The sequence below is a fragment of the Callionymus lyra genome, chromosome 14 (assembly GCF_982586985.1).
Source record: "Callionymus lyra chromosome 14, fCalLyr1.hap1.1, whole genome shotgun sequence".
Taxonomy (NCBI): Eukaryota; Metazoa; Chordata; class Actinopteri; order Syngnathiformes; family Callionymidae; genus Callionymus; species Callionymus lyra.
Window position 1 is genome coordinate 6,610,187 of NC_141831.1, and position 26,485 is coordinate 6,636,671.

Genomic DNA, 26,485 nt, shown 5'->3' on the forward strand with positions numbered 1-26,485 from the left:
TAGTTTGTAAACGTGTTTCAATAGTTTGTAAATGTGTTTCAATAGTTTGTAAATGTTTTAAAATTGTTTGTAAATGTGTTTCAATAGTTTGTAAATGTGTTTCAATAGTTTGTAAATGTGTTAAAAAAAAATTTAAATGTGTTTCAATAGTTTGTAAATGGGTTTCAATAGTTTGTAAATTTGTGTCAATAGTTTGTAAATTTATTTAAATAGTTTGTAGATTTGTGAAAATAGTTTGTAAATTTGTTTCAATAGTTTGTAAATGTGTTTCAATAGTTTGTAAATTTGTTTCAGTAGTTTGTAAACTTCTTTTAACAATTTGTAAATGTGTTTAATGGTTTTAAATGTGTTTCAATAGTTTGTAAATGTGTGTCAATAGTTTGTAAATTTGTTTCAATAGTTTGTAAATGTGTTTCAATAGTTTGTAAATTTGTTTCAGTAGTTTGTAAACTTGTTTTAACAATTTGTAAATGTGTTTAATGGTTTTAAATGTGTTTCAATAGTTTATAAATTTGTGTCGATAGTTTGTAAATGGGTTTCAATAGTTTATAAATATGTTTAAATAGTTTGTAAATATGTTTAAATAGTTCTTAAATGTGTTTCAATAGTTTGTAAATTTGTGTCCATAGTTTGTAAATGGGTTTCAATAGTTTGTAAATTTGTGTCAATAGTTTGTAAATTTATTTAAATAGTTTGTAGATTTGTGAAAATAGTTTGTAAATTTGTTTCAATAGTTTGTCAATTTGTTTCAGTAGTTTGTAAACTTCTTTTAACAATTTGTAAATGTGTTTAATGGTTTTAAATGTGTTTCAATAGTTTGTAAATGTGTGTCAATAGTTTGTAAATTTGTTTTAACAATTTGTAAATGTGTTTAATGGTTTTAAATGTGTTTCAATAGTTTATAAATTTGTGTCGATAGTTTGTAAATTTGTGTCAATAGTTTGTAAATTTGTTTTAACAATTTGTAAATGTGTTTAATGGTTTTAAATGTGTTTCAATAGTTTGTAAATTTGTGTCAATAGTTTGTAAATTTGTGTAAATAGTTTGTAAATTTGTTTTAACAATTTGTAAATGTGTTTAATGGTTTTAAATGTGTTTCAATAGTTTGTAAATTTGTGTCAATAGTTTGTAAATTTGTGTAAATAGTTTGTAAATTTGTTTTAACAGATTGTAAATGTGTTTCAATAGTTTGTAAATCGTCTGTACATTTTGCACTCTTGCATTTTCCCACCACATGTATTTAGACACTTATTTTTTTAAGTTTCTCAAACATATCTTCCTGTAGAATCCAATACAAACCAGTTCAAAGCGACTATCATGGCAGGAATATACAGGATTAGATTAAGATTATATTTCTACTCCTGCTCATCCGATGCATGTGTTTCTCTCAGACGCTCCATCTCTCCACGAAGAAGGCGAAGCGTCTTCCTGGTCCAGCGCCGTGAGGCTGATGCATGTGGATCCAGCCTGGTGCGTATCCATCACGCTTCTCTATTTAAAGATGGAGGTTTAAAAATAGTCCGACGGGGACGAGGAGAACATATTTCATGCAGGAGGAATTAAAAAGAGGAAGATCATCATTTAGGGGCTGATGGGAAACCTTTTTTTGGACGTGACAAAGTTCCAACAAATGGAAGCTGTTTTCTCCGGCGAGAGCGACGCCGGCGAGTCATTCCTGCACATTAGTGCTGCAGCCCAGAGAGATGCTGATGCTGCAGAATATCCACAAATACATTCGTCTCCACCAGAGGCGACTCCGTCCTCAATACTTTTTTATTGGATTTTATCCGAACATCAGCGGCCTATTGTTGCCCCAGACATGGAGAATAAAGCCCCTCGTGTCCACTTATGAGTTGAAACGGGGAAGGAAATCGACTTAAAAAGCCATTTCTGTCAGTTTAGATGCCGGTGAGGCGACACTTAGAGTCGTCTGCTCTCAGAGAGACGAGGATCTCTCGTTTAAACAGCTTCTGTTCGGACCCGTCGTCTAAAGAGGTTTTTATTCTGTACTTCTGACGGAGCAGTTTGTTAACAACAGTTCGTTATGACCCATGAAAGACATGGATATGTCACAGTACGAGTGGAATCCACTAGGATCTGGAATCCTATTAGTACAGATTGGAATCCTACTACTGAACTGGGATCTCAATATTGGATCTCCAATCTGTACTAGTAGGATTCCAATCTGTACTAGTAAGTAAGTAAGTAAGTAAGTGATTTTTATTTATATAACACTTCAGACCAGGGTCACAAAGCGCATAAACAATCAAAACAATATTCAATAAAGTATATTTAAAGGTCAAGATAATACTGAGAACAACACAGGAGTTCCAGAAAATCAAGGAAAGCCTGAACAAATAAAAACGTCTTAAAATATTTCTTGAAGTACAGATTAGAATCCAACTACTGTATTGGAATCTGAATATTAGAATTCCAATCTGTACTAGTAGGATTCTAGATTCTGCTAGTGAATTCCAATCTCTACTAGTACAGATTGGAATTCTACTACTGAACTGGGATCTGAATATTTGAATTCAGAATATTGGAATTCCAATCTGTACTAGTACTGTACTAGTACAGATTGGAATCCTACTACTGTATTGGAATCTGAATAATGGAATTCCAATCTGTACTAGTACAGCCTTGAATTCTACTACTGAACTGGGATCTGAATATTGGAATTCTGAATATTAGGATTCCAATATTGGAATCTGAATATTAGAATTCCTTGCCTTGAATCCTGCTACTGAACTGGGATCTTAATATTGAAATTCATAATATTGGAATTCCAATCTGTACTAGTACAGATGGAATTCCAATATTCTGAATTCAAATATTCAGATCCCAGTTCAGTAGTAGAATTCCAATCTGTACTAGTACAGATTGGAATCCTACTACTGTATTGGAATCTGAATATTAGAATTCCAATCTGTACTAGTAGGATTCCAGATTCTACTAGTGAATTCCAATCTCTACTAGTACAGATTGGAATCCTACTACTGAACTGGGATCTGAATATTGTAATTCCAATCTGTACTAGTACAAATGGGAATTTTACCAGGACAATCTTTAATTCTAATAGGAGAAATTCAGATTACCACAAAATGTTTTGGAAAATATACTGAATCATTTCACACCTAAAATGTCAGCATAGGTAAGTATACAGTCACTGTGACTACTCTAGGTGAATTACTTATATATACTAGATATCTGATAACCCTTCTGTCAATACACATGGTAACCATGGCGACAGCCGTCTGGTCCAGGTCATAGACCTTATTCGTTTGGACTATTTTCCCACAATTCATTGGAATCAAAATTTGTCAAAGGACAATTCGCAATTAAAATACCTTCAATCGCAATCTGTCCGAGGAAAATCTCAAATCTATTTCCGTGGTACAGTGTAAAGGAAACAACAATATTCAGTATCTAGTACAGATTAGAATCCTACTACTGTACTGTATCCAATCTGTCCTAGTACCTAGTACTAGTTACAATCTGTACTAGTAGGATTCCAATCTGTGCTGTGACATATATATATATATATTCCAATATTCAGATCCCAGTTCAGTAGTAGGATTCAAATCTGTACTTTTGGAAATGTAAAATTGGAATCCTACTAGTACAGATTGGAAATTCAATATTCTGAATTCTAATATATATATATATATATATAACTCTATGTGTAAATATCCATTCTTTTAATTAAATTATTTAAAAAAATGAAAAACGAATTCAACCTTTTAATATAGAAATGAATTATGAATTTATAAACGTTAAATGCTACGTTGACATTTGACATGTTATATATATCGTTCGATATTCTGATGACACCGTTGTACTTCCTGTTGTCAATCACTCCTTTGTACTTCTGGAGTTGAACTCTGACCTCGTTGGGACCTGAGAGCGTGAGCCGCCACTCATTCGACGTTCCTCGCACAAACCCTTATAATGAAATTAAACCTAGAAAGATCTAATGAATCCTTCTTTTTTTTTCAACCTCTCCCAAAATAAAGTCAAGGACACGTGAAGTCTTTAAACGCATGGTCGTGTTTAACAATCGCTCGGCGCCAGTGACAGTGATTTACCGTCGGACATTTCCATAATAGTTGGTAATAACCTTGCGTGAGAGAGCGATGGGGATATTATTTTTACACGAGTAGCGACCACATTACCATCCTCTGCATCATGTATCAGGCGTGGAGAGGAAGATGGAGGGGTACTAAAGTAAAAAGACATGGAGGAGTAACTGAGAGGGTTAGAGGAGACGAGATCCTTCAGAGGAGAGACACTCGAGGAGGTGCTGAGAGACGGACCTCGATGTAGGAAGACATTTGAAAACGTGTGTTTTGTCTCGTTGGTTTGTACATAAATGGCAGCAATTGTAAGTAAGTGATGTTTATAGAGCGCTTTTCTAGACCAGGGTCACAAAACGCTTAAACAATCAAAATAATATACAATAAAATATATACTTTAAAAGGTTAAGATAACACAGAGACAAACACGAGAGTTCCAGAAAATCAAGGAAAAGCCTGAACGAATAAAAGTGTGTTGAGATGTTTCTTGAAGGAGTCAGTAGATCATCAAACACAGATGTTTCTTGAAGGAGTCAGTAGATCATCAAACACAGATGTTTCTTGAAGGAGTCAGTAGATCATCAAACACAGATGTTTCTTGAAGGAGTCAGTAGATCATCAAACACAGATGTTTCTTGAAGGAGTCAGTAGATCATCAAACACAGATGGTTCTTGAAGGAGTCAGTAGATCATCAAACACAGAGATGGTTCCAAAGCTTAGGAGCAACAGTCTGGAAGGATTTCTATCCTCTGGTCCTGAAGTTCAGGAACCATCAGTAGATTCTGATCCACAGACCTCAGAGCCCGAGCTGGGGTGTAAGTCTGGATCAGATCAGTGATGGAAGGTCTGACCATGAATAGATCTGAAAGTAAGAACCAGAATTTTAAAATGATCCTGAAAGAAACTGGCAGCCAGTGAAGAGTTTTAAGGAGAAATGTGAGTTCTTCTACTAGAGCGTCTCAGAATTCTTGCTGCAGAGTTTTGTATGAACTGCAGGCAAGACAGATCCTTCTTGTTCAGACATGAAAACAAACTGTTACAATAGTGTAAAGGAGAAGACACTAACATTCAATAATTCGGAGGTAAAATTTTGCTCATCTCTTTATGGGACTTTGAATACGTTTTTTTATCCTCGACATGTTCTCGTAGATATTATTTGGAAGTTTTATGCTAATCATTTGCAACATGCTAGGTTTGCTAACGGCTCGTGGTGGCGGATGAACGTCCATGTTGACGACAGATAAAGATGCCAGCGTTCGCGATAAGATAAGATAAAGAAATCATGTACGTCAACAATTAAACAAAGAATGAAGGAAAATAATTTGATGGAAACTTGTTCCTCTCGACTAAAGACTGTTAAGTAAAGTTAAAATGGATTTTAAAAAAAAGTATGTTTGCTTTTGTGTTAGATTTTAACAACACTGGCTGAAATGATCAATTTAAACGATAGAATTTCAAAATAAAATGGTCGAATTTCATATTTCAACTTTTTTTTTTGTATAATAATTTATTCAATTATTTGTATGTTGAATTTGTTGGCTTAATATCATTGAATTACCATTATTAAAAAGTAAATAATCAAAATTAAATATTGATTAATTCATAAACATTTTCATTCAAAATTGTTGCTATCAAAGTGACACCTTGACTAAAAATTGATAAATTAATTTTAAATATAGAACTCTGTGTGTTAAAATTGTTTTCTTTTAATAAATGAGTCGACAAAACTGAAAAAATATTAGCTTTAATCAAAAGGTTACACAATTTAATTTCAATGTAACTAAATAAATCCAGCTTCTATCATATATATACAGTATATAAAGTATTGTTAAGGTACTGAAGAAATGATCTCCTACCTGTCAATATTTGTACCAGATACCATGAATCTTATCTTAATAAATCATATTAAAATTTCAAAAAGCATCATTGAATCAGGTCTTAAGAGGTTAATATAAGTAAGTAAGTAAGTCACTGTTATTTCGAAGAAATGTGAGTTCTTCTACAAGAGCAGCTCAGAATTCCATATGAAAAAAAACCAAGATAAAACACACAATGGGCAAAAACATTTTTATCAACTCAGTTTGAATTAAATATATAATTTCTTTTGAATCAGGAAGTTTGAGTCATTTTGTATTTTCAATTCTTGATTTTAATCTAAATCGTCATAATAATCCATCAGATTCCTATTGAAAGTATAATTGTTTACATCTATAACATCTTTTCCTGATCTTATCCTAATCTCTTAACCCAGGATTGTGTTGACTTTTTTTCATGTGATGTATAAAAGGATTTAACGTTGAAAAAAGGACAATTTAAAAAAAAAAAAAGAAGTTGATTTTTTTTTTGAGTTTTCCACGTGTGTCAACAGAACCTTCTTTAATTGATCTTTGTTAATAAGATTCATCTACAGTTACAGTTTGAATACATCACAGATTGTTCTGAGCCTGTTTTTATTCAATTTTTTGATATATTTATTGGAACATCAGGAATTTTACCGAACGTAATCGAGCCTTGAACCATTTGTTCTGGAGCATTTTATAAGACGACTTTCGAGACCTGATCCCCTGATCGATGATCCATATGTTCACAGAGAAGAAGTCCTCGTGAGGCGGATCGTACTGAAGAAAATCTCTTGGCATTTGGTGAACAGGCTCTGGCTCAAGGGCACTCAATCAGTGGGAGAGGTATTAGAGGCGAGAGTGGAGTTACTACTGTATATCAAGTTCATTTAAAAATTCATCGTGAAAGGATTGTTTGCCGACGACATTGAAGGGAACGTCGTGACAGAATCCAAGACGAACAAACTCCCTCCGACGCCGTCTCCTGTCCGTCAACCCGCGAGTAGGACGGACGCCGTGTTTGACTTTCCTCTAATTGGCTCTTAAACCCTCGCATCAGTATTCACGGGAATCTCTCCTGCGGCGTCTGGTGCCTTCGCCGACCTCACAACTCGTCGGCCCCGGTTCACCAGCTGTGGGGCGACCTTGAGCGGACGCGATGGTCGGGTTGGACGACCTCCAGGTTCTGACGAGGTCTTGTCGACTTCAAGCTGGGATTGAAATGTTGCCGTTTCCTGTTTCCCCTCCGCCTCGTCTTAGAGTCCACAGGATGATGTGAATCCAAATCAAACAATGTTTTAACATAATACTTACATTAAACACTGTTTATACCTTCACCCCTCATTTACTGAGATACTACGTGAGGGTTTGTGTCTCAATATCATTTTACTTTTGTGATGATGCAGCTGTGAGGACTTTGATGGCATCTTAAGTGTGTTTGTGTATTTCCCTCCCAAAACATACATTTTGGTTAATTATCTGATTTGAAACAACAATCAATTAGTTGTTAGGGTAGATACGTTAGGATGTATTCGGCTCACGATTCGGTTCGCTTAGATTTATTCAGCTTGTGATAAGAAACTGTACGATACTTTCAGCTCACTGTACGATTAATGATATGATAGGATTCGATACAATTTATCCAGCTCATGATATCATTCGATGTATTTCGCTCACGACACGCTACGATATATTGAGCTAACGACAATATTCAATGTATTCTGTTCACAATGCGATACTATACGATACATTCATCTCACGATACGATTCGATACGATATATTTGGATCATGATACAATTCGATACGATATATTTGGATCACGATCCGATATATTTGGATCACGATACGATATATTTGGATCACGATACGATATATTTGGATCACGATACGATTCGATACGATATATTTGGATCACGATTCGATTTGATCCGATATATTTGGATCACGATCCGATTCGATACGATATATTTGGATCACGATCCGATATATTTGGATCATGATACGATTCGATACGATATATTTGGATCACGATACTATATAATTGGATCACGATACGATTCGATACGATATATTTGGATCACGATACGATATATTTGGATCACGTTACGATTCGATACGATATATTTGGATCACGATACGATTCGATACGATATATTTGGATCACGATACGATATATTTGGATCATGATACAATTCGATACGATATATTTGGATCACGATACGATTCAATACGATATATTTGGATCACGATACAATTCGATACAATATATTTGGATCACGATACGATTCGATACGATATATTTGGATCACGATACGATTCGATACGATATATTTGGATCACGATACGATTCGATACGATATATTTGGATCACGATACTATATAATTGGATCACGATACGATTCGATACGATATATTTGGATCACGATACGATATATTTGGATCACGTTACGATTCGATACGATATATTTGGATCACGATACGATTCGATACGATATATTTGGATCACGATACGATATATTTGGATCATGATACAATTCGATACGATATATTTGGATCACGATACGATTCAATACGATATATTTGGATCACGATACAATTCGATACAATATATTTGGATCACGATACGATTCGATACGATATATTTGGATCACGATACGATTCGATACGATATATTTGGATCACGATACGATTCGATACGATATATTTGGATCACGATACGATTCGATACGATATATTTGGATCATGATACAATTCGATACGATATATTCAGCGAACGATACCATTCCATGTATTCGGCTCATGATATGTTCACTTCGATATTTTAAGCTCACGAAATGATTCGACGTATTTGGCTCATGATACGATATATAAAGCTCCTGATATGATTCTTCACGATATATTTTGCTCACGATACAGTTCGATTTAATCGGCTCTAGATATGATTTGATGCAATATATTCAGCTCATAATACAATACGATCAATATATTTTAATACACTTTTTACATTTTCTTTCAACGGTTTTAGGGGACACTGAATTCGAACGACATCTTGTGGTTGTTTCACTCACTTTTGGTTGAATTAATAGAACTGAAAACAAAAATATGTCCAAACATCAGCTTTAAAAGCTGCTGGAGTCGACTGTATCCTCTCGTCCTCAGTCATCACTGTGATTTAACAGGATTTAATTGGATATTATTATTCCTTTGGCTTCGGAGGACGTAATGACTGCTTCCATCTAGTGGCCGGACGTTTAATTGCATCACAAAAATGAGTCAGGAATTTTCACGTTAATTAAAAAACATATTATTTTACAAACATTTAATTATAATCAATAAATCAAGAAAGATCCGATCAAAATAAAAATATGACATATTTGACTCCCGACTTCTGTGTCTACGGGGACGACCTGGAGATGAAGGACTTTCCAGGACTGAGGTATTTTACGTTCAAGAAGAAAGTAAAACACAGAGTTTACACGTTTGTCTGAATTCTTTCCGAAGCACAGCGCTGTTAGTTCGCTGTTATATCTTTGTTTTACAAGCCGTTCATGATCTAACTCCAGAGGTTTACTGGTTAACGTTCACTCCTTCATATAATAATATATACTTATACAAGTGGTTGGTAAATATGAAAGTATACTTTAGCTCATCTTAGATAAATATCAATATATTCAGTAATAAAGTTGTTATTTGAATTATGTTATAAATAACTTTATTTATTTATAGAATTGTGAAATAAAATGTGTTAATAAAGTAAATATAATAATTTTATTTTCTTATTCACAGCTTTTGATCTTTTCTTCTTCATCATTAATCACCATCATTGTTTAATTATCATTATTAGGAAAGAGCTTCAAACCTGCAGCTGGACGACCTGATCGACTCTCTTAAACTTAAACCATCTCGACCTCAGAGTCAGGAAAACATTTTTCAACGGCAGATCCTCGAGCCAAGGTTGTTCCCTGAAGGACGCGGTGCAGACACTGCAGGTTCACCGGTCAGAGCGCTGTCGTCCTGCCATCCAAGCATGAAATTAAACTGTTTGGAAGGATAACTGCTGCCACCTAAAGGTCAGGAGAGTCTTTGTGCGAGCCTTCGCCGCCGCCTTTTCGCATCTTTCCACCGACCGGACGAATGTTTCCTGACAGACGATCGAAAGCCGACTTCTCTTGAAGTCTCAAGGTGTGTCGGGGGGAGATCAACGTCACCTGTCGTTTCATCTACTCGTCAGATGCTGGAGCGTGACATCGAAATGATTGACGGACACATCGTGACAAGAGAACCTCGAGATTTTAAAACCTCGCTGAAGTCTGACTTTATGGAAGTGACTTAAGCCTTTATAAACACAAGATGGTGAAGCGATGAAAAAGTGTGTTTATTGTCATGATGACGTATCTAATTCTACTGGCGCAGACATTCCTCCATGGCCTGCAGCTCCGTGACCTCAGGGCAGCCGGACCCGCAGTGGCGAGAGAGCAGGTGTTTGGCCTTCATGATGACGCCGAGAGCTGCTTCTGTGGCTCCGCTGGAAGACGAGGAAAAGGTAAGACTCATGCTTTTATGAGCACAGCTATATACAAACAAGGTCTGGGTTTATGTTCCTGGCTATACAAGTGTTTGAGAAATTGCACTGTGTAATGAACACAAGTGCTTTTTTTCCATTTGTCCAAGATAAATTATTATTTTTTAAATCAGGTTAAATCAGTGAAAACATCCCAAAAGTTACATGGATTCAGCAGATTTTCTTTGATATTAATTAAGATGTTTCTTCCTTCTGTTCATCCCACTCCCTCTCAGTGAACTCATCTATTAATTTCCCATTAATTCAGCACATTATTTTACAATATTTTACTGAGATGCTTCTTCTTTTTCTTCATCACACTCCCTCTCAGTGAACTCATTCATTAACTTACATGAACTCAGCAGAGTTTCCTTGATATTTACTAAGATGATCTTCATTTTCTTCATCCCACCCCCTCTCAGTGAACTCACCCATTTACTTACATGAATTCAGCAGATTTTCTTTGATATTAATTAAGATGCCTCTTCCTTCTCTTCATCCCACTCCCTCTCAGTGAACTCATCCATTAATTTACCTTAATTCAGCAGATTCTTTTACAATATCTTACTGAGATGCTTCTTCCTTCTCTTCATCCCACTCCCTCTCAGTGAACTCATCCATTAACTTACATGAATTCAGCAGATTTTCTTTGATATTTACCAAGATGTTTCTTCCTTCTCTTCATCCCACTCCCTCTCAGTGAACTCATCCATTAACTTACATGAATTCAGCAGATTTTATTTGATATTTACTGAGATGCTTCTTCCTTCTCTTCATCCCACTCCCTCCCAGTGAACTCATCCTTTAAGTTAAATGCATTCAGAAGATTCTTTTACAATATTTTACCGAGATGTTTCTTCCTTCTCTTCATCCCACTCCCTCTCAGTGAACTCTTCCACTAATTTACCTTAATTCAGCAGATTATTTTACAATATTTTACTGAGATGCTTCTTCTTTTTCTTCATCCCACTCCCTCTCAGTGAACTCATTCATTAACTTACATGAACTCAGCAGAGTTTCCTTGATATTTACTAAGATGATCTTCATTTTCTTCATCCCACCCCCTCTCAGTGAACTCACCCATTTACTTACATGAATTCAGCAGATTTTCTTTGATATTAATTAAGATGCCTCTTCCTTCTCTTCATCCCACTCCCTCTCAGTGAACTCATCCATTAATTTACCTTAATTCAGCAGATTCTTTTACAATATTTTACTGAGATGCTTCTTCCTTCTCTTCATCCCACTCCCTCTCAGTGAACTCATCCATTAACTTACATGAATTCAGCAGATTTTCTTTGATATTTACCAAGATGTTTCTTCCTTCTCTTCATCCCACTCCCTCTCAGTGAACTCATCCATTAATTTACCTTAATTCATCAGGTTCTTTTACAATATTTTACTCAGATGCTTCTTTCTTTTCTTCATCCCACCCCCTCTCAGTGAACTCATCCAATCGCGGGACAAATAAAGGATTCTGATTCTGATTCTGATTAATTTACCTTAATTCATCAGATTCTTTTACTATATTTTACTGAGATGCTTCTTCCCTTTCTTCATCCCACTCCCTCTCAGTGAACTCACCCATTTACTTACATGAATTCAGCAGATTTTCTTTGATATTAATTAAGATGTCTCTTCCTTCTCTTCATCCCACTCCCTCTCAGTGAACTCATCCATTAATTTCCCTTAATTCAGCAGATTCTTTTACAATATTTTACTGAGATGCTTCTTCCTTCTCTTCATCCCACTCCCTCTCAGTGAACTCATCCATTAGTTTCCCTTAATTCAGCAGATTCTTTTACAATATTTTACTGAGATGCTTCTTCCTTCTCTTCATCCTACTCCCTCTCAGTGAACTCATCCATTTACTTACCTGAATTCAGCAGAATTTTCTTTGATATTAATTAAGATGTTTCTTCCTTCTCTTCATCCCACCCCCTCTCAGTGAACTCATCCATTAATTTACCTTAATTCAGCAGATTATTTTACAATAATTTACTGAGATGCTTCTTCTTTCTCTTCATCCCACTCCCTCTCAGTGAACTCATCCATTAATTTACCTTAATTCAGCAGATTCTTTTACAATATTTTACTGAGATGCTTCTTCCTTCTCTTCATCCCACTCCCTCTCAGTGAACTCATCCATTAACTTACATGAATTCAGCAGATTTTATTTGATATTTACTGAGATGCTTCTTCCTTCTCTTCATCCCACTCCCTTTCAGTGAACTCATCCTTTAAGTTAAATGCATTCAGCAGATTCTTTTACAATATTTTACCGAGATGTTTCTTCCTTCTCTTCATCCCATTCCCTCTCAGTGAACTCTTCCACTAATTTACCTTAATTCAGCAGATTATTTTACAATATTTTACTGAGATGCTTCTTCCTTCTCTTCATCCCACTCCCTCTCAGTGAACTCATCCATTAACTTACATGAATTTAGCAGATTTTCTTTGATATTTACCAAGATGTTTCTTCCTTCTCTTCATCCCACTCCCTCTCAGTGAACTCATCCATTAACTTACATGAATTCAGCAGATTTTATTTGATATTTACTGAGATGCTTCTTCCTTCTCTTCATCCCACTCCCTCCCAGTGAACTCATCCATTAACTTACATGAATTCAGCAGATTTTATTTGATATTTACTGAGATGCTTCTTCCTTCTCTTCATCCCACTCCCTCTCAGTGAACTCATCCTTTAAGTTAAATGCATTCAGCAGATTCTTTTACAATATTTTACCGAGATGTTTCTTCCTTCTCTTCATCCCACTCCCTCTCAGTGAACTCTACCACTAATTTACCTTAATTCAGCAGATTATTTTACAATACTTTACTGAGATGCTTCTTCCTTCTCTTCATCCCACCCCCTGTCAGTGAACTCATCTCTTAAGTAACATGCATTCATCCGATTTTTTTTAACAATATTTTACTGAGATGCTTCTTCCTTTTCTTCATCCCACTCCCCCTCAGTGAACTCATCCATTAATTTACCTTAATTCATCAGGTTCTTTTACAATATTTTACTCAGATGCTTCTTTCTTTTCTTCATCCCACCCCCTCTCAGTGAACTCATCCAATCGCGGGACAAATAAAGGATTCTGATTCTGATTCTGATTAATTTACCCTAATTCATCAGATTCTTTTACTATATTTTACTGAGATGCTTCTTCCTTTTCTTCATCCCACTCCCTCTCAGTGAACTCACCCATTTACTTACATGAATTCAGCAGATTTTCTTTGATATTAATTAAGATGTCTCTTCCTTCTCTTCATCCCACTCCCTCTCAGTGAACTCATCCATTAATTTCCCTTAATTCAGCAGATTCTTTTACAATATTTTACTGAGATGCTTCTTCCTTCTCTTCATCCTACTCCCTCTCAGTGAACTCATCCATTTACTTACCTGAATTCAGCAGATTTTCTTTGATATTAATTAAGATGTTTCTTCCTTCTCTTCATCCCACCCCCTCTCAGTGAACTCATCCATTAATTTACCTTAATTCAGCAGATTATTTTACAATATTTTACTGAGATGCTTCTTCCTTCTCTTCATCCCACTCCCTCTCAGTGAACTCATCCATTAACTTACATGAATTCAGCAGATTTTCTTTGATATTAACTAAGATATTTCTTCCTTCTCTTCATCCCACTCCCTCTCAGTGAACTCATCCATTAATTTACCTTAATTCAGCAGATTCTTTCAAAATATTTTACTGAGATGCTTCTCTTCATCCCACTCCCTCCCAGTGAACTCATCCCTCGAGTTAACTGAAACTGAACCCACCCGTTGAAGTGCAGCTGCGCCAGCTTGTAGAGTTGTCGACTCATCTCCACGCTCTCGCGGCCGTACTGGCAGCCGATGGCAGCAGTGCTGCGCTGCAGGTGCGACGCCGCTTCCTTCCACTCGCCTTCAGCCCCGGAAAACAAACGAGTTTTAATTCTCTTGATATTCAAACGAGTCGCTCGCGCCCGTGGATGATACGAACCTCTGGTGGCGTGAGCTCGGGCCGTGGCATCGGCCAACTCTCCGTACAGTGGATGAGTTTTCGCGAGAGTCGGCTCGGACTCGCCACTCGTGCGACTCAACAGACTCAGAGCCTCGTCTGATGGAAAACAAAACAAACACATGATCATCTTGGATCTTCCACGACCGCCGTGGATGGTCCACTGACCCGGTCTGTCGGACTCCAGCAGGTCCACCGCCTTCTCCAGGTTCCTCTGGATCTCCTGCAGCCTCAGACTCAACTCTGACGCAGAGTAGACACGAGCGCAAGATATAGACGTGCACGAATAGTCTTCACCGTCTGAGCGTTTCTGAAAAACAAAACAATATATACATGAATAATGACGAAAAAATTATCAACATATAAGGAATATAAATCAAGGATGTAAGTAAGTAATATTTGTAGAGCTAGAACTCTGCATCCAGAATTCTGAGCCGCTCTAGTAGAAGAACTCACATTTCTCCGATCCTTAAAACTCTTTACTGGTTTCCAGTTTCTTTCAGGATCATTTTAAAATTCTGGTTCTTACTTTCAGATCTATTCATGGTCAGACCTTCCATCAATAACCATCTTCATAATTTGACGTTTTCTTTGTGTTAATAGTCACAAATATACATATAAAATGTAAAATAAATCAATATAAAGCGAGAATATAAATTCAGTAAATGTGTCCGACGGTTAAAATCCAGCTACAAAATAAGTATGTTTACAGAACATGGTAACTTATACTCATTTATATTTATATTATATTATCACTTGCATTTACTTGCATTTACTTGCATTATGTTTATTTATTTATTTTCATTCTCTTTATTTCCCAATACAATATTTTACTGAGATGCTTCTTCCTTCTCTTCATCCCGGTCCCTCTCAGTGAACTCATCCATTAAGTTACATAATAAATAAATACATTATAAATACATCATCTTTTATCTGTAATGTCTGTGTTGTGTTCACAAGACTGTCGATAAAGTTCCTGAACGACTCAATAAAGTAATGTCTGTGTTGTGTTCACAAGACTGTGTCGATAAAGTTCCTGAACGACTCAATAAAGTAATGTCTGTGTTGTGTTCACAAGACTGTCGATAAAGTTTCTGAACAAATCATTAATGTAATGTCAGTGTTGTGTTCACAAGACTGTCGATAAAGTTCCTGAACGACTCAATAAAGTAATGTCTGTGTTGTGTTCACAAGACTGTCGATAAAGTTCCTGAACGACTCAATAATGTAATGTCAGTGTTGTGTTCACAAGACTGTCGATAAAGTTCCTGAACGACTCAATAAAGTAATGTCTGTGTTGTGTTCACAAGACTGTCGATAAAGTTCCTGAACGACTCAATAAAGTAATGTCAGTGTTGTGTTCACAAGACTGTGTCGATAAAGTTCCTGAACGACTCAATAAAGTAATGTCTGTGTTGTGTTCACAAGACTGTGTCGATAAAGTTCCTGAACGACTCAATAAAGTAATGTCTGTGTTGTGTTCACAAGACTGTGTCGATAAAGTTCCTGAACGACTCAATAAAGTAATGTCTGTGTTGTGTTCACAAGACTGTCGATAAAGTTCCTGAACGACTCAATAATGTAATGTCAGTGTTGTGTTCACAAGACTGTGTCGATAAAGTTTCTGAACGACTCAATAATGTAATGTCAGTGTTGTGTTCACAAGACTGTGTCGATAAAGTTTCTGAACGACTCAATAATGTAATGTCAGTGTTGTGTTCACAAGACTGTGTCGATAAAGTTCCTGAACGACTCAATAATGTAATGTCAGTGTTGTGTTCACAAGACTGTCGATAAAGTTCCTGAACGACTCAATAATGTAATGTCAGTGTTGTGTTCACAAGACTGTGTCGATAAAGTTTCTGAACGACTCAATAATGTAATGTCAGTGTTGTGGTCACAAGACTGTGTCGATAAAGTTCCTGAACGACTCAATAATGTAATGTCAGTGTTGTGTTCACAAGACTGTCGATAAAGTTCCTGAACGACTCAATAATGTAATGTCAGTGTTGTGTTCACAAGACTGTCGATAAAGTTCCTGAACGACTCAATAATGTAATGTCAGTGTTGTGTTCACAAGACTGTGTCGATAAAGTTTCTGAACGACTCAATAATGTAATGTCAGTGTTGTGTTCACAAGACTGTGTCGATAAAGTTTCTGAACGACTCAATAATGTAATGTCAGTGTTGTGTTCACAAGACTGTCGATAAAGTTCCTGAACGACTCAATAATGTAATGTCAGTGTTGTGTTCACAAGACTGTGTCGATAACGTTTCTGAACGACTCAATAATGTAATGTCAGTGTTGTGTTCACAAGACTGTGTCGATAAAGTTCCTGAACAACTCAATAATGTAATGTCAGTGTTGTGTTCACAAGACTGTGTCGATAAAGTTCCTGAACGACTCAATAATGTAATGTCAGTGTTGTGTTCACAAGACTGTGTCGATAAAGTTTCTGAACGACTCAATAATGTAATGTCAGTGTTGTGTTCACAAGACTGTCGATAAAGTTCCTGAACGACTCAATAATGTAATGTCAGTGTTGTGTTCACAAGACTGTGTCGATAAAGTTCCTGAACAACTCAATAATGTAATGTCAGTGTTGTGTTCACAAGACTGTGTCGATAAAGTTTCTGAATAAAGCAGCTTCTTACTTCAACAGCACTTTGACATTCACTGCATTGAAGTCCTGACGTGTTTCCTGGACGATCCGACCTTGACCGTCTCTCCTCAGATCCATCTTCTTCTTCTTCTTCTTCTTCTTCTTCTTCTTCTTGGACGCAGGACTCGCAGCGACACAGGAAGAAGTACTGCTCCTGCAGGAGGCGCCGACGTTCTCGGGTCGCCATCCTAGCGCTGCGAGGACCTGAGAGTTGAAACTTTGAGTCACGATCCGACAGATCCAAACGTCGGTGGAGTCTGACCGTAGCAGTGCAGGATCTCCTGACCGGCCCGGATGTCCCTGGACGCTCTGATCGTCACGGCGACGCCACGTTCGCCGCCGGGCTCAGTCGACCCGGTGGTTCTGAAGCCCAGGCTGGTGTTGGGGCGGCAGGAGTGGTTGAGGAGGCTCAGGGAGGAGAACATAGCTGTGGCCACGCGGATCTCCTGGCTGGACCGCACCGAGGACTGGACCTCACCTGGGACAGGTGAGTCCAGAGACACATGCAACACCTTCAGTATTGATCCACACAGTCAGAGTGTAAAATAGAAACATGGATATAGAATCACATCAGTGACATCAGGTTACTTTAACATCTAAAATGTTGAACATTTTTTAATAAAATTTATATTTTTCAAGTATTAAATTAAATTAAAACAATTCAATTTATTCGTTTTGTTTGATTAAAATTGAGAATAATATGATTTTATTTATTTTTCAACAAGTATATTTCAACAACACATTCTAATAACAATATTTAAAAAATAGGTTTACATTATAAAGGTAAGTACAATATTTTCTTGTGGCATTTTTATGTTACATTTTAAAAGGAGACGTTAAATAAAATATTGAATTTAGTAATAAATGTGTTTTTGATTTATTGCAATAATAAGAATATTAAACTAAAATAAAAACAAATACCTTGAACCTTTAAATGTACAAATTATTGAAATAAATTATTTAAAGAAAGTAGTATAGTAGTACAGAAAGTAATGAGATTACTCATTACTTTCTGTAAGTAAGTAATTTTTATTTGTATAGCGCTTTTCCAGACCAGGGATATATTTGCTGGAGGAAATATCAACAGAAATTTGTGAAAAACCACAAAAAACTATCGACTAATACTTTTACTGCATTCATTCAAAAGTTCTTGAATTCTATAAGGGTTGTGGTGAAGAAAACATTATTAATCAAAAACCATCGTAAACCTAAATTTTGAGTTTTGGGTATTTACCAAGAAAACCACAAGAACAACCAGGTTCATATTTTATTTTCATTTATTTATTTTATTCTCTTACATCACCACAACAAAAAAAAGTTTTGTCAATAAAGTTTTCCGTCACTGGGTGTTAAGTGAATAAACAATTTAAAATAAAATGTACATATTTTTCATGATGGAATGAAAGGTAAAAATTGTCACATCCAATAATGTACCTTGGTCCTGCGTCATAACGACGGCCTGAGCGTTGCACCTCAGCTGCAGAAGGTGTCTCAGAACGGCGCCCCCTAGCGACCTCGTCTCAATGCCCCCATCACTTTCTCCGTTGGCTCCCGAGGCTCCAGCGGAGGCCCGGGTCGTGGCGGCGTCCACCAGCGTGGCCGCTGTGGCCGCGCACAGGAAGCGCATGCTGGCGCTGAGCGACCGCAGGTGGTGCAGCAGGTGGAACACGTTGACGTGCGGCTGCTCGTGGTACAGTTCTGGACTCGTCGTCGACGCCTCTCGGGTCTCCAGTCTGGACTTCAAGGCCACCCTGAGGGCGAGGTGAGTCAGGACGCCCGCCGCCCTGAGCCGCGGCGTCAGAGGACACTCGCGGGCGTGATGTTCCCGCCACGCGTCCTCCAGACAGCGGCGGGAACAGTAGCGACTGTAGCTACAACCCTCGCACGGAACCGGGCTCCACGTTTCTGTCAAGCACCGGTGGCAGCGTCTGTGTTCCGATCCGAACTCTGGGCCCGGATCCGGCGAGGGCACGAGGACGAGGCTGTAAGGCTCCTCGTGCAGGATCACTTCCCCGGCGGCGATTCCGTCCGTCGCCACCAGGTGGCGTCCTTTCTCCGTGCTGAACACGACCTCGGCGCGTGGAGAAATCCCACACAACGGTTCTTCAGGCTGCTCTGACGTGGGTATGAGGTGATTGACAGCTGAGCGGTGAGTGACAGCTGACAGATGTTTGACACACGATGATCGACGCTCCTCGAGTTTGTGCCGAAGATGATCAGGGTAAGAGTTCTGCAGGGCTCTGTCCACGTCCATGAGAGATTCCTGGAAAACAAGTGTTTCTAGTCAGAAATCATATTTGACATAAAGTGATATATAGTGATACTGTAGTAACCACTATATATTAGTAGTATTGTCCAGTACTTGACTCTGGTGTTGTGATAGTGTAGTAACAAGTATACATGTGTAGTATTGTCCAGTACTTGACTCTGGTGTTGTGATAGTGTAGTAACAAGTATATATGTGTAGTATTGTCCATTACTTGACTCTGGTGTTGTGATAGTGTAGTAACACGTATATATGTGTAGTATTGTCGAGTACTTGACTCTGGTGTTGTGATAGTGTAGTAACAAGTATATATGTGTAGTATTGTCCAGTACTTGACTCTGGTGTTGTGATAGTGTAGTAGCAAGTATACATGTGTAGTATTGTCGAGTACTTGACTCTGGTGTTGTGATAGTGTAGTAACACGTATATATGTGTAGTATTGTTGTAGTATTTACAGACCACATGACTCTTTACAAAGTCATAACTACTTTCATTTGTTTTCAAACCAAAATATGTCCAAACATCAGCTTTAAAAGCTGCTGGACTCACTGTATCCTCTCGTCCTCAGTCATCACCAGGATCTCCCTGGGTGTCATTCCTTCTTTAGCTGCGTAGTTTGAACGACTGCTGCCTTTTATGGGCCTCAAGTAAAATTTATAATAGTATTTACATGTTGATTGTAAATGAAACCATTTAAATTCATACACACTTTAATAAAATATATATTATAAAAGTACTATGATAGAAATAAAAATGTGATTTGAAAGTTGAAATTACACCCAAACGAATTGACACGGGGCTGTTAAATATATCGATACCTCTCAATATCTAAGTATATAAATATTTTCTTAAACCCCTGCAACTATTTTGTATTTATATGCACCATTTATAATAAGTTTTAAACTAGCTAAAGGTCTTTAGCAGCAGGAAGTTGAATTGCTACAAACAAACAAAAAGGATTAAACCATGTTAATAACTCCATGTTAATAATAAATATAAATAAAAATAGTTTCATTTTATTGACAATTTATTGAAAAATACAAACCAAAAACAACCATGACAAATATAAGATATGATTTAAAAGCCACCTAAAAAACGTGTCTTTAATATGGACCCGGTGCTGTTGAATATGGATACAGTAAAGTAATCGATTGATCATATGAAGTGTATGTTTGAACACCTGTATCAAGCTCACCTGGTGTAGATCTAGTCGGTAAAGAGCCGCGGATCTGTTGGCGTAACACAGAGAAAGTTGCTCAGAGGTTCTGGGAGCCAGACATATTCCCTGAGATGAAAAAGAAAAAGAAGGGATGAGGTTGAGAGTCAAGTCTTCACGTTCGACGACGTCACCTGAGAGTAGTGCAGAGCGGCTGCTGTGAACTTCCTGGACTTGAAGCTCCAGTTTCCTCTTTCTCTGCATCTCGTCGCCTCCTCCTCGTTCTTGTCCGCACAGAGCTGGACGCCCGCCCGGTCCATCTCCTCCACATCCTGGACACTGGATGCAGACATTCTATTACATATTCATGCTCTAGTAGAAGAACTCACATTTCTCCGATCCTTAAATCTCTTCACTGGCTTCCAGTTTCTTTCAGGATAATTTTAAAATTCTGGTTCTTACTTTCAGATCTATTCATGGTCAGACCTTCCATCAGTGATCTGATCCAGACTTACACCCCAGCTCGGGCTCTGAGGTCTGTGGATCAGAATCTGCTGATGGTTCCTGAACACGCTTCTGGACCAGAGGAGAGAAATCCTTCCAGACTGTTGCTCCTAAGCTTTGGAACCATCTCTGTGTTTGATGATCTACTGACTCCTTCAAGAAACATCTGTGTTTGATGATCTACTGACTCCTTCAAGAAACATCTCTGTGTTTGATGATCTACTGACTCCTTCAAGAAACATCTCTGTGTTTGATGATCTACTGACTCCTTCAAGAAACATCTGTGTTTGATGATCTACTGACTCCTTCAAGAAACATCTGTGTTTGATGATCTACTGACTCCTTCAAGAAACATCTGTGTTTGATGATCTACTGACTCCTTCAAGAAACATCTGTGTTTGATGATCTACTGACTCCTTCAAGAAACATCTCTGTGTTTGATGATCTACTGACTCCTTCAAGAAACATCTGTGTTTGATGATCTACTGACTCCTTCAAGAAACATCTGTGTTTGATGATCTACTGACTCCTTCAAGAAACATCTCTGTGTTTGATGATCTACTGACTCCTTCAAGAAACATCTGTGTTTGATGATCTACTGACTCCTTCAAGAAACATCTCTGTGTTTGATGATCTACTGACTCCTTCAAGAAACATCTGTGTTTGATGATCTACTGACTCCTTCAAGAAACATCTGTGTTTGATGATCTACTGACTCCTTCAAGAAACATCTGTGTTTGATGATCTACTGACTCCTTCAAGAAACATCTCAAGACACTTTTATTTGTGTTTTTCCCTGATTTTCTGAGACTCCTGTGTTTGTCTCGGTGTTATCTTGATATTTTTAGTATATATTTTGTTTTGATTGTTTAAGACCCTGGTCTAGAAAAGCGCTCTATAAATATAAATTACTTATATTAACGAGAATTAACAGAAACACTCACGTCGTTAGTTTCCAGACGCACGTGAACGCATCATCGACCTCACGCAGTGATTTGAATCTGTCTTTGACGTCCTGGTCTAGTCGACTCCATTTGTGCGCTAAATATTCCTGCCACGGAACACATGGAAGATCCATTTTCAAGAACAAAAAAGAAAACACGAATTTAAAAACTTCTTCTGGTTCTGCGCATTGACGGTGGCTTGAATGAAACCACTTCCTGTGGGGGTATTTCCAAAATAAAATCTATTTGATTGAAAAGAGTATCATATAATCCCCCATTTTTCATAAACTAAAGTCGAATGCAAGAGTTTTCCAAAACAATTAAGCAAAGTTAGTATGTTATTGACTTTTGATCCATATTCATTGAGTACAACGGCTAACTTCGACGCTGTCCTTTTTTATTTTGAAAGTATGTTCTGACGAGATTACAACGCCCCCTAACTATCGCGAGAGCTGTCATTTGTTTTGAGCGACAAACCTTTAAACCTTTATTTTCAGACTCAAATAGATTCTTAAAGTGTAAATATGAGCGTAAGACTCACAGAAGGAGCCATTGAAGTAAGCGCCGAATATAAAAAACTTTTTTATTAAGTTTCGTTTCGTGTGTGTGACGTGGACGCTAGCATTTGTTTGTGATTAGCTCTAAAGCTAATGTCAAGTGTCGCGTTTATACATTTGTTTACTTCTGGATAAGATCAGTTTTATAAAGAATTCCAACAGTTTTGTTTATTATTTACTGGATAAAATAATGACGCCATGAGTGAACCGTGTTAAGAAAACAGGTTGTCAAAAATATATTTATCAAATATGTCAAACCCAGAGTCTTAAGTTGTAATTTTCTTTAAATGTTGATATTGTTGTTATTGTTGAGGCAAAAAAAAGCCTTAAATCACGACTTTTATTGTTTGTTTGTTTTTAATTCACAGGCCATGGTCAATGATAGACCAGTCAACAATCCAATACTGCAGCTTCTGGTAAAGACAATGTTATAGATTAATTGAGGTTTTATTTATCAAGACCTTTTTAACATCTTGTGATTTCTTTGTATTAGAATATCCGTCAGATCGGAGGCGACCAGGGTCCGTCGAGGTTCAGAATGAAGATGAGCGACGGCGTTCATTCCTACGCTTGTGAGTACACATTAAGTGATGTAAAGTTTGCTTATTAAAGACCAGTTTAAGATGCATCATTTGTTGTTCCAGCGTTCCTGTTGGCCACCCAGCTGAACGAGCTGCCAGAGGAGGGTCTGCTCGGTCCCTCTTGTGTCGTCATGGTGAAACGATCCACCAACAACACGCTCGCAGACGGAAGGTACTTTTAATTTTTTTCATTTAATTTCTTTTACCCTGGACTTTCATAATCTTTTATTCTCTGGCTTTTAACACAGCATGAGACCCGGAACTGTTTTTAGTGCTGTTTTAGTGCACTTTCATGTCGTTGTACGGCACTTTGTATCGACTGCTGTTGTTGTTAAAGCTCTTTATAAACAAGGTTGATTGATGGATTGATGGATGGACTGTGTGTTTTCTTTCCTCTCAGGTGTGTGTTGACAGTGTTGGATCTGGAGGTGATCAAAACTTCTGAAGAATGTGGAGGACTCATCGGCGATCCTGCTCCATACAAGCAAGGTTAGGTTTAATATCTTGTTATTGTAAAAATAATACCGTCAACATATCTACATGTATTATTATTATTATTACAGATTCATCGAGCGTCTCCTCATCTCCTGCATGTGATCCATCGCCAGGACCTTCTCATAGCCATAGTAAGTATCTTTGTAATGAGTTTTTATATTTCGTTTTTATCCCTCTTTTTTTATATGACTTGAAAGTTATTTTTTTAAATAAATAAATAAAACATTTAAAATAAAACGTTCTTAAAGTATTCTTTCACAAGTAGGATGAACAGAAGCCCTAAAATAAAACTTAAAAGATAAATAAACTTCCATGAACTTTCAGTCACTTTAGAGCGGCGGAAAATAAGTAAGTATAAATACCGACAGGGGGTGCCATCTATCTTTTTTTTAAATAAAGCGTGCCGCAAAAGTTTTACATTCCTCTTCCGGATTGACTTGAAATGCTGTTGAGTGTGTTTTTTCATCATCTAATTTCCTCATGAAATTAAATATTTAAATGTGCTTTGAATTAACATAAATATAAAACATTTATATTAACATAAAACATGTATTTTTTTAATGTTTAAAATAAAAAATCAATGCGTTTAAAGACAATAAAGAACACCAACACGTGTCACAGTATGAAGGACGATAAATGACATGTATAAATAAATGTCATTTATACATTTGTACATTTATTTATACATGTATACATTTTGTCTTCTACTTATTAAGATATTTATACATTTTGTGATTTTGACATTTGGTTGTCCATATGCAAATTAAGTGGGCGGGTCGAACATCAGTCTAAGGCAGTGATTGGTTACAGCCTTGGATCAACTACCACTGCCTTAAGAGCATCACACGTTTATCTTAGCTTCAAGTTTAACATTTATTTATACATTTATACATTTTGTTACGTATTTATACATTTATTTATACATTTATTTATACATTTTGTTATGTATTTATACATTTATACCTTTATTTATACATTTATTTATACATTTATACATTTTGTTATGTATTTATACATTTATACTTTTATTTATACATTTATTTACACATATATTTATACAGTAATTTACCGTCCTTCATATTCAGGAGGGTTTCAACACTCTAATGAGTTCTAGATATTACATCATAAACATAAACGTGTATCTCGGTCTTTAGTTTTAGCTCCAGCACCTTCGAGGCCCGAGGCCTTTCATCATCTCAGCATTAACATTGATTTTTGTTATGAAGCACAAACACTGAAGGTTGAATTCTAGTAGGCGTTTAAGTGTTTGGTGTACATGTGTGTTTTGATTGTATGTGTGTGTGTGTGTGTGTGTAAGTGAGTGTGTGTGTGCTGGAGAGAGCCAGTGTGGGCAGGATTGTTGTGTGCATGTCGTACCGTGGACCTAATGGCCTCGACCAAACGCGAAGGAGGGAAGACGAAAGTCAATTTGACTTTGGTGAAGATGTAGCCGTGTGTTCTTCAGCTCATCAGGCTCGTACTCGCCTCTGATCCTCTGATCCTGGTCCCTTCTCGGACGGAGAGAAGTGACTTCTGTAATTGATCCTTCTCAGAACCCAAACAAGTGTTTTATCGCCGCAAATGTGGCTGATGACTTTCTGATCTTCAGCCGATCTCATCTTCTTCCACTCTCTAATTACTCTTGCTAATTACGATTCCGTGGATTTCCGTGCAAACGTTTCGAAGATATCTCTCAAAGTTCTCCGAAGCAATTATGAAAGTCATCGGTGCTTTTCGCTCGAGCTTCACTCGAGTGTGTCGCTCAAATGTGTGGTTTGACTCCCGTGAGCAGAACGAAGATACTTTTAACCTGCTTTAAAAATGCTATATATGTTGATCTTTTCTATCATGGTTTTGTATGTTGTCTCGTGTGATGAGATGTTCTTTCAATACATCTTCTCTATCTGTCGCTCTATTGTTCCTCCCGACCACATCCGATTCATCTTAAATCGATCTTTTATGCTTCAATCTAAATAGTTTAATTGTTATTTGGTGCGTTCTGAGGAAGTTAATTGGACGGAAACATAGTCAAGGTTTTTTACGTTCTTGTGGAGGTTTGAACTTCATTATTGATCCCTCAGGAGGTCTCCTTAGGGAAATCGTTTTTTTTCCAATTAGCCACAGCAATACAGCAATTTTTTATAAAAATAAAAATAAAATAAGAACAAGAACAAAGAGAAATAAAGAGAAAGAACATGTTTGTGGTGGTAGATCTGGAGTCAGATACTGAAGAAAGATCAGTAAAAAATAAACAACACATTTGTTTTTTTTTAATTATGTATAATAAAATATATAATTGGTTAATTTTTACAACAGCGGATTAAACGTCTATAAGCGTTCTTCGATAGATGATAAGAAACAAATATTAATATTTATTAAGTTGTTTGACTCATTGTTGAATATAATTCAATGTAAACATTAATGGATGAATACGGGCAAGTTCGCATATGTAGGAAACATTGAATTCTATATAATTTAATAACAAAGAAATCAGTTTTCACTGTGGAACGTTGGTTGAAGCCTGCGTGTGGCATGTTTGTGGAACAAAACAAAGATGAATCACATCCTTGTTTCATCCAGGAGGCGAGTCTTGCAATATCACGCGTAAGACACGTGTCGTGAAAGACGCACTCTTGGGTTTAATAACCTGCTGGTGCGAAGAAATGTGTTGCAGAACACGTGTTACTGTTTAGTATAACGTACAGTAACTGTCATTACATTTAAATAGGGAAGTGTTTATTAATGGTTAATAGGTCTTTTATAGTTACAAGTGTCAAAATAAATATTTTTTTCTGACATATACTAAACTGTTTTGCAACCTTTAAATCATTT

At 37.0% G+C, this 26,485-nt stretch overlaps 2 protein-coding genes across 7 annotated transcripts in view; one reads left to right on the forward strand and one right to left on the reverse strand.

Moving 5' to 3' along the window:
* Nucleotides 1-10,137: 10,137 nt before the first annotated feature.
* Nucleotides 10,138-22,182, reverse strand: smyd4 (SET and MYND domain containing 4). 2 transcript variants are annotated; one of them, XM_087807272.1, is made up of 11 exons: nt 22,021-22,182; nt 20,767-20,911; nt 20,612-20,701; nt 19,222-19,413; nt 18,585-19,029; nt 17,413-17,628; nt 17,143-17,354; nt 14,656-14,797; nt 14,470-14,586; nt 14,268-14,391; nt 10,138-10,441 (listed from the first exon to the last, which is right to left on the reverse strand). In XM_087807272.1, exons 1-11 carry the CDS (start codon nt 22,152-22,154, stop codon nt 10,318-10,320), a joined length of 1,941 nt encoding a protein of 646 aa, XP_087663398.1. In that variant the 5' UTR covers nt 22,155-22,182; the 3' UTR covers nt 10,138-10,317. The 2 variants fall into 2 exon arrangements, with proteins under 2 accessions (XP_087663398.1, XP_087663397.1); XM_087807271.1 differs by having other exon boundaries at nt 18,585-19,413.
* A 273-nt stretch (nt 22,183-22,455) lies between these two features.
* The window catches only part of LOC148065867 (replication protein A 70 kDa DNA-binding subunit-like), a 36,010-nt gene continuing 31,980 nt past the window's right edge, over nt 22,456-26,485 (forward strand). For 3 of the 5 annotated variants that reach the window (XM_087807243.1, XM_087807245.1, XM_087807244.1), the window contains exons 1-6: nt 22,456-22,577; nt 22,946-22,993; nt 23,071-23,149; nt 23,222-23,330; nt 23,559-23,647; nt 23,722-23,784. In XM_087807243.1, the coding sequence (XP_087663369.1) occupies nt 22,545-22,577; nt 22,946-22,993; nt 23,071-23,149; nt 23,222-23,330; nt 23,559-23,647; nt 23,722-23,784 (421 nt within the window). In that variant the 5' untranslated portion in view covers nt 22,456-22,544. The other 2 variants (XM_087807247.1, XM_087807246.1) reach the window with 2 other exon arrangements.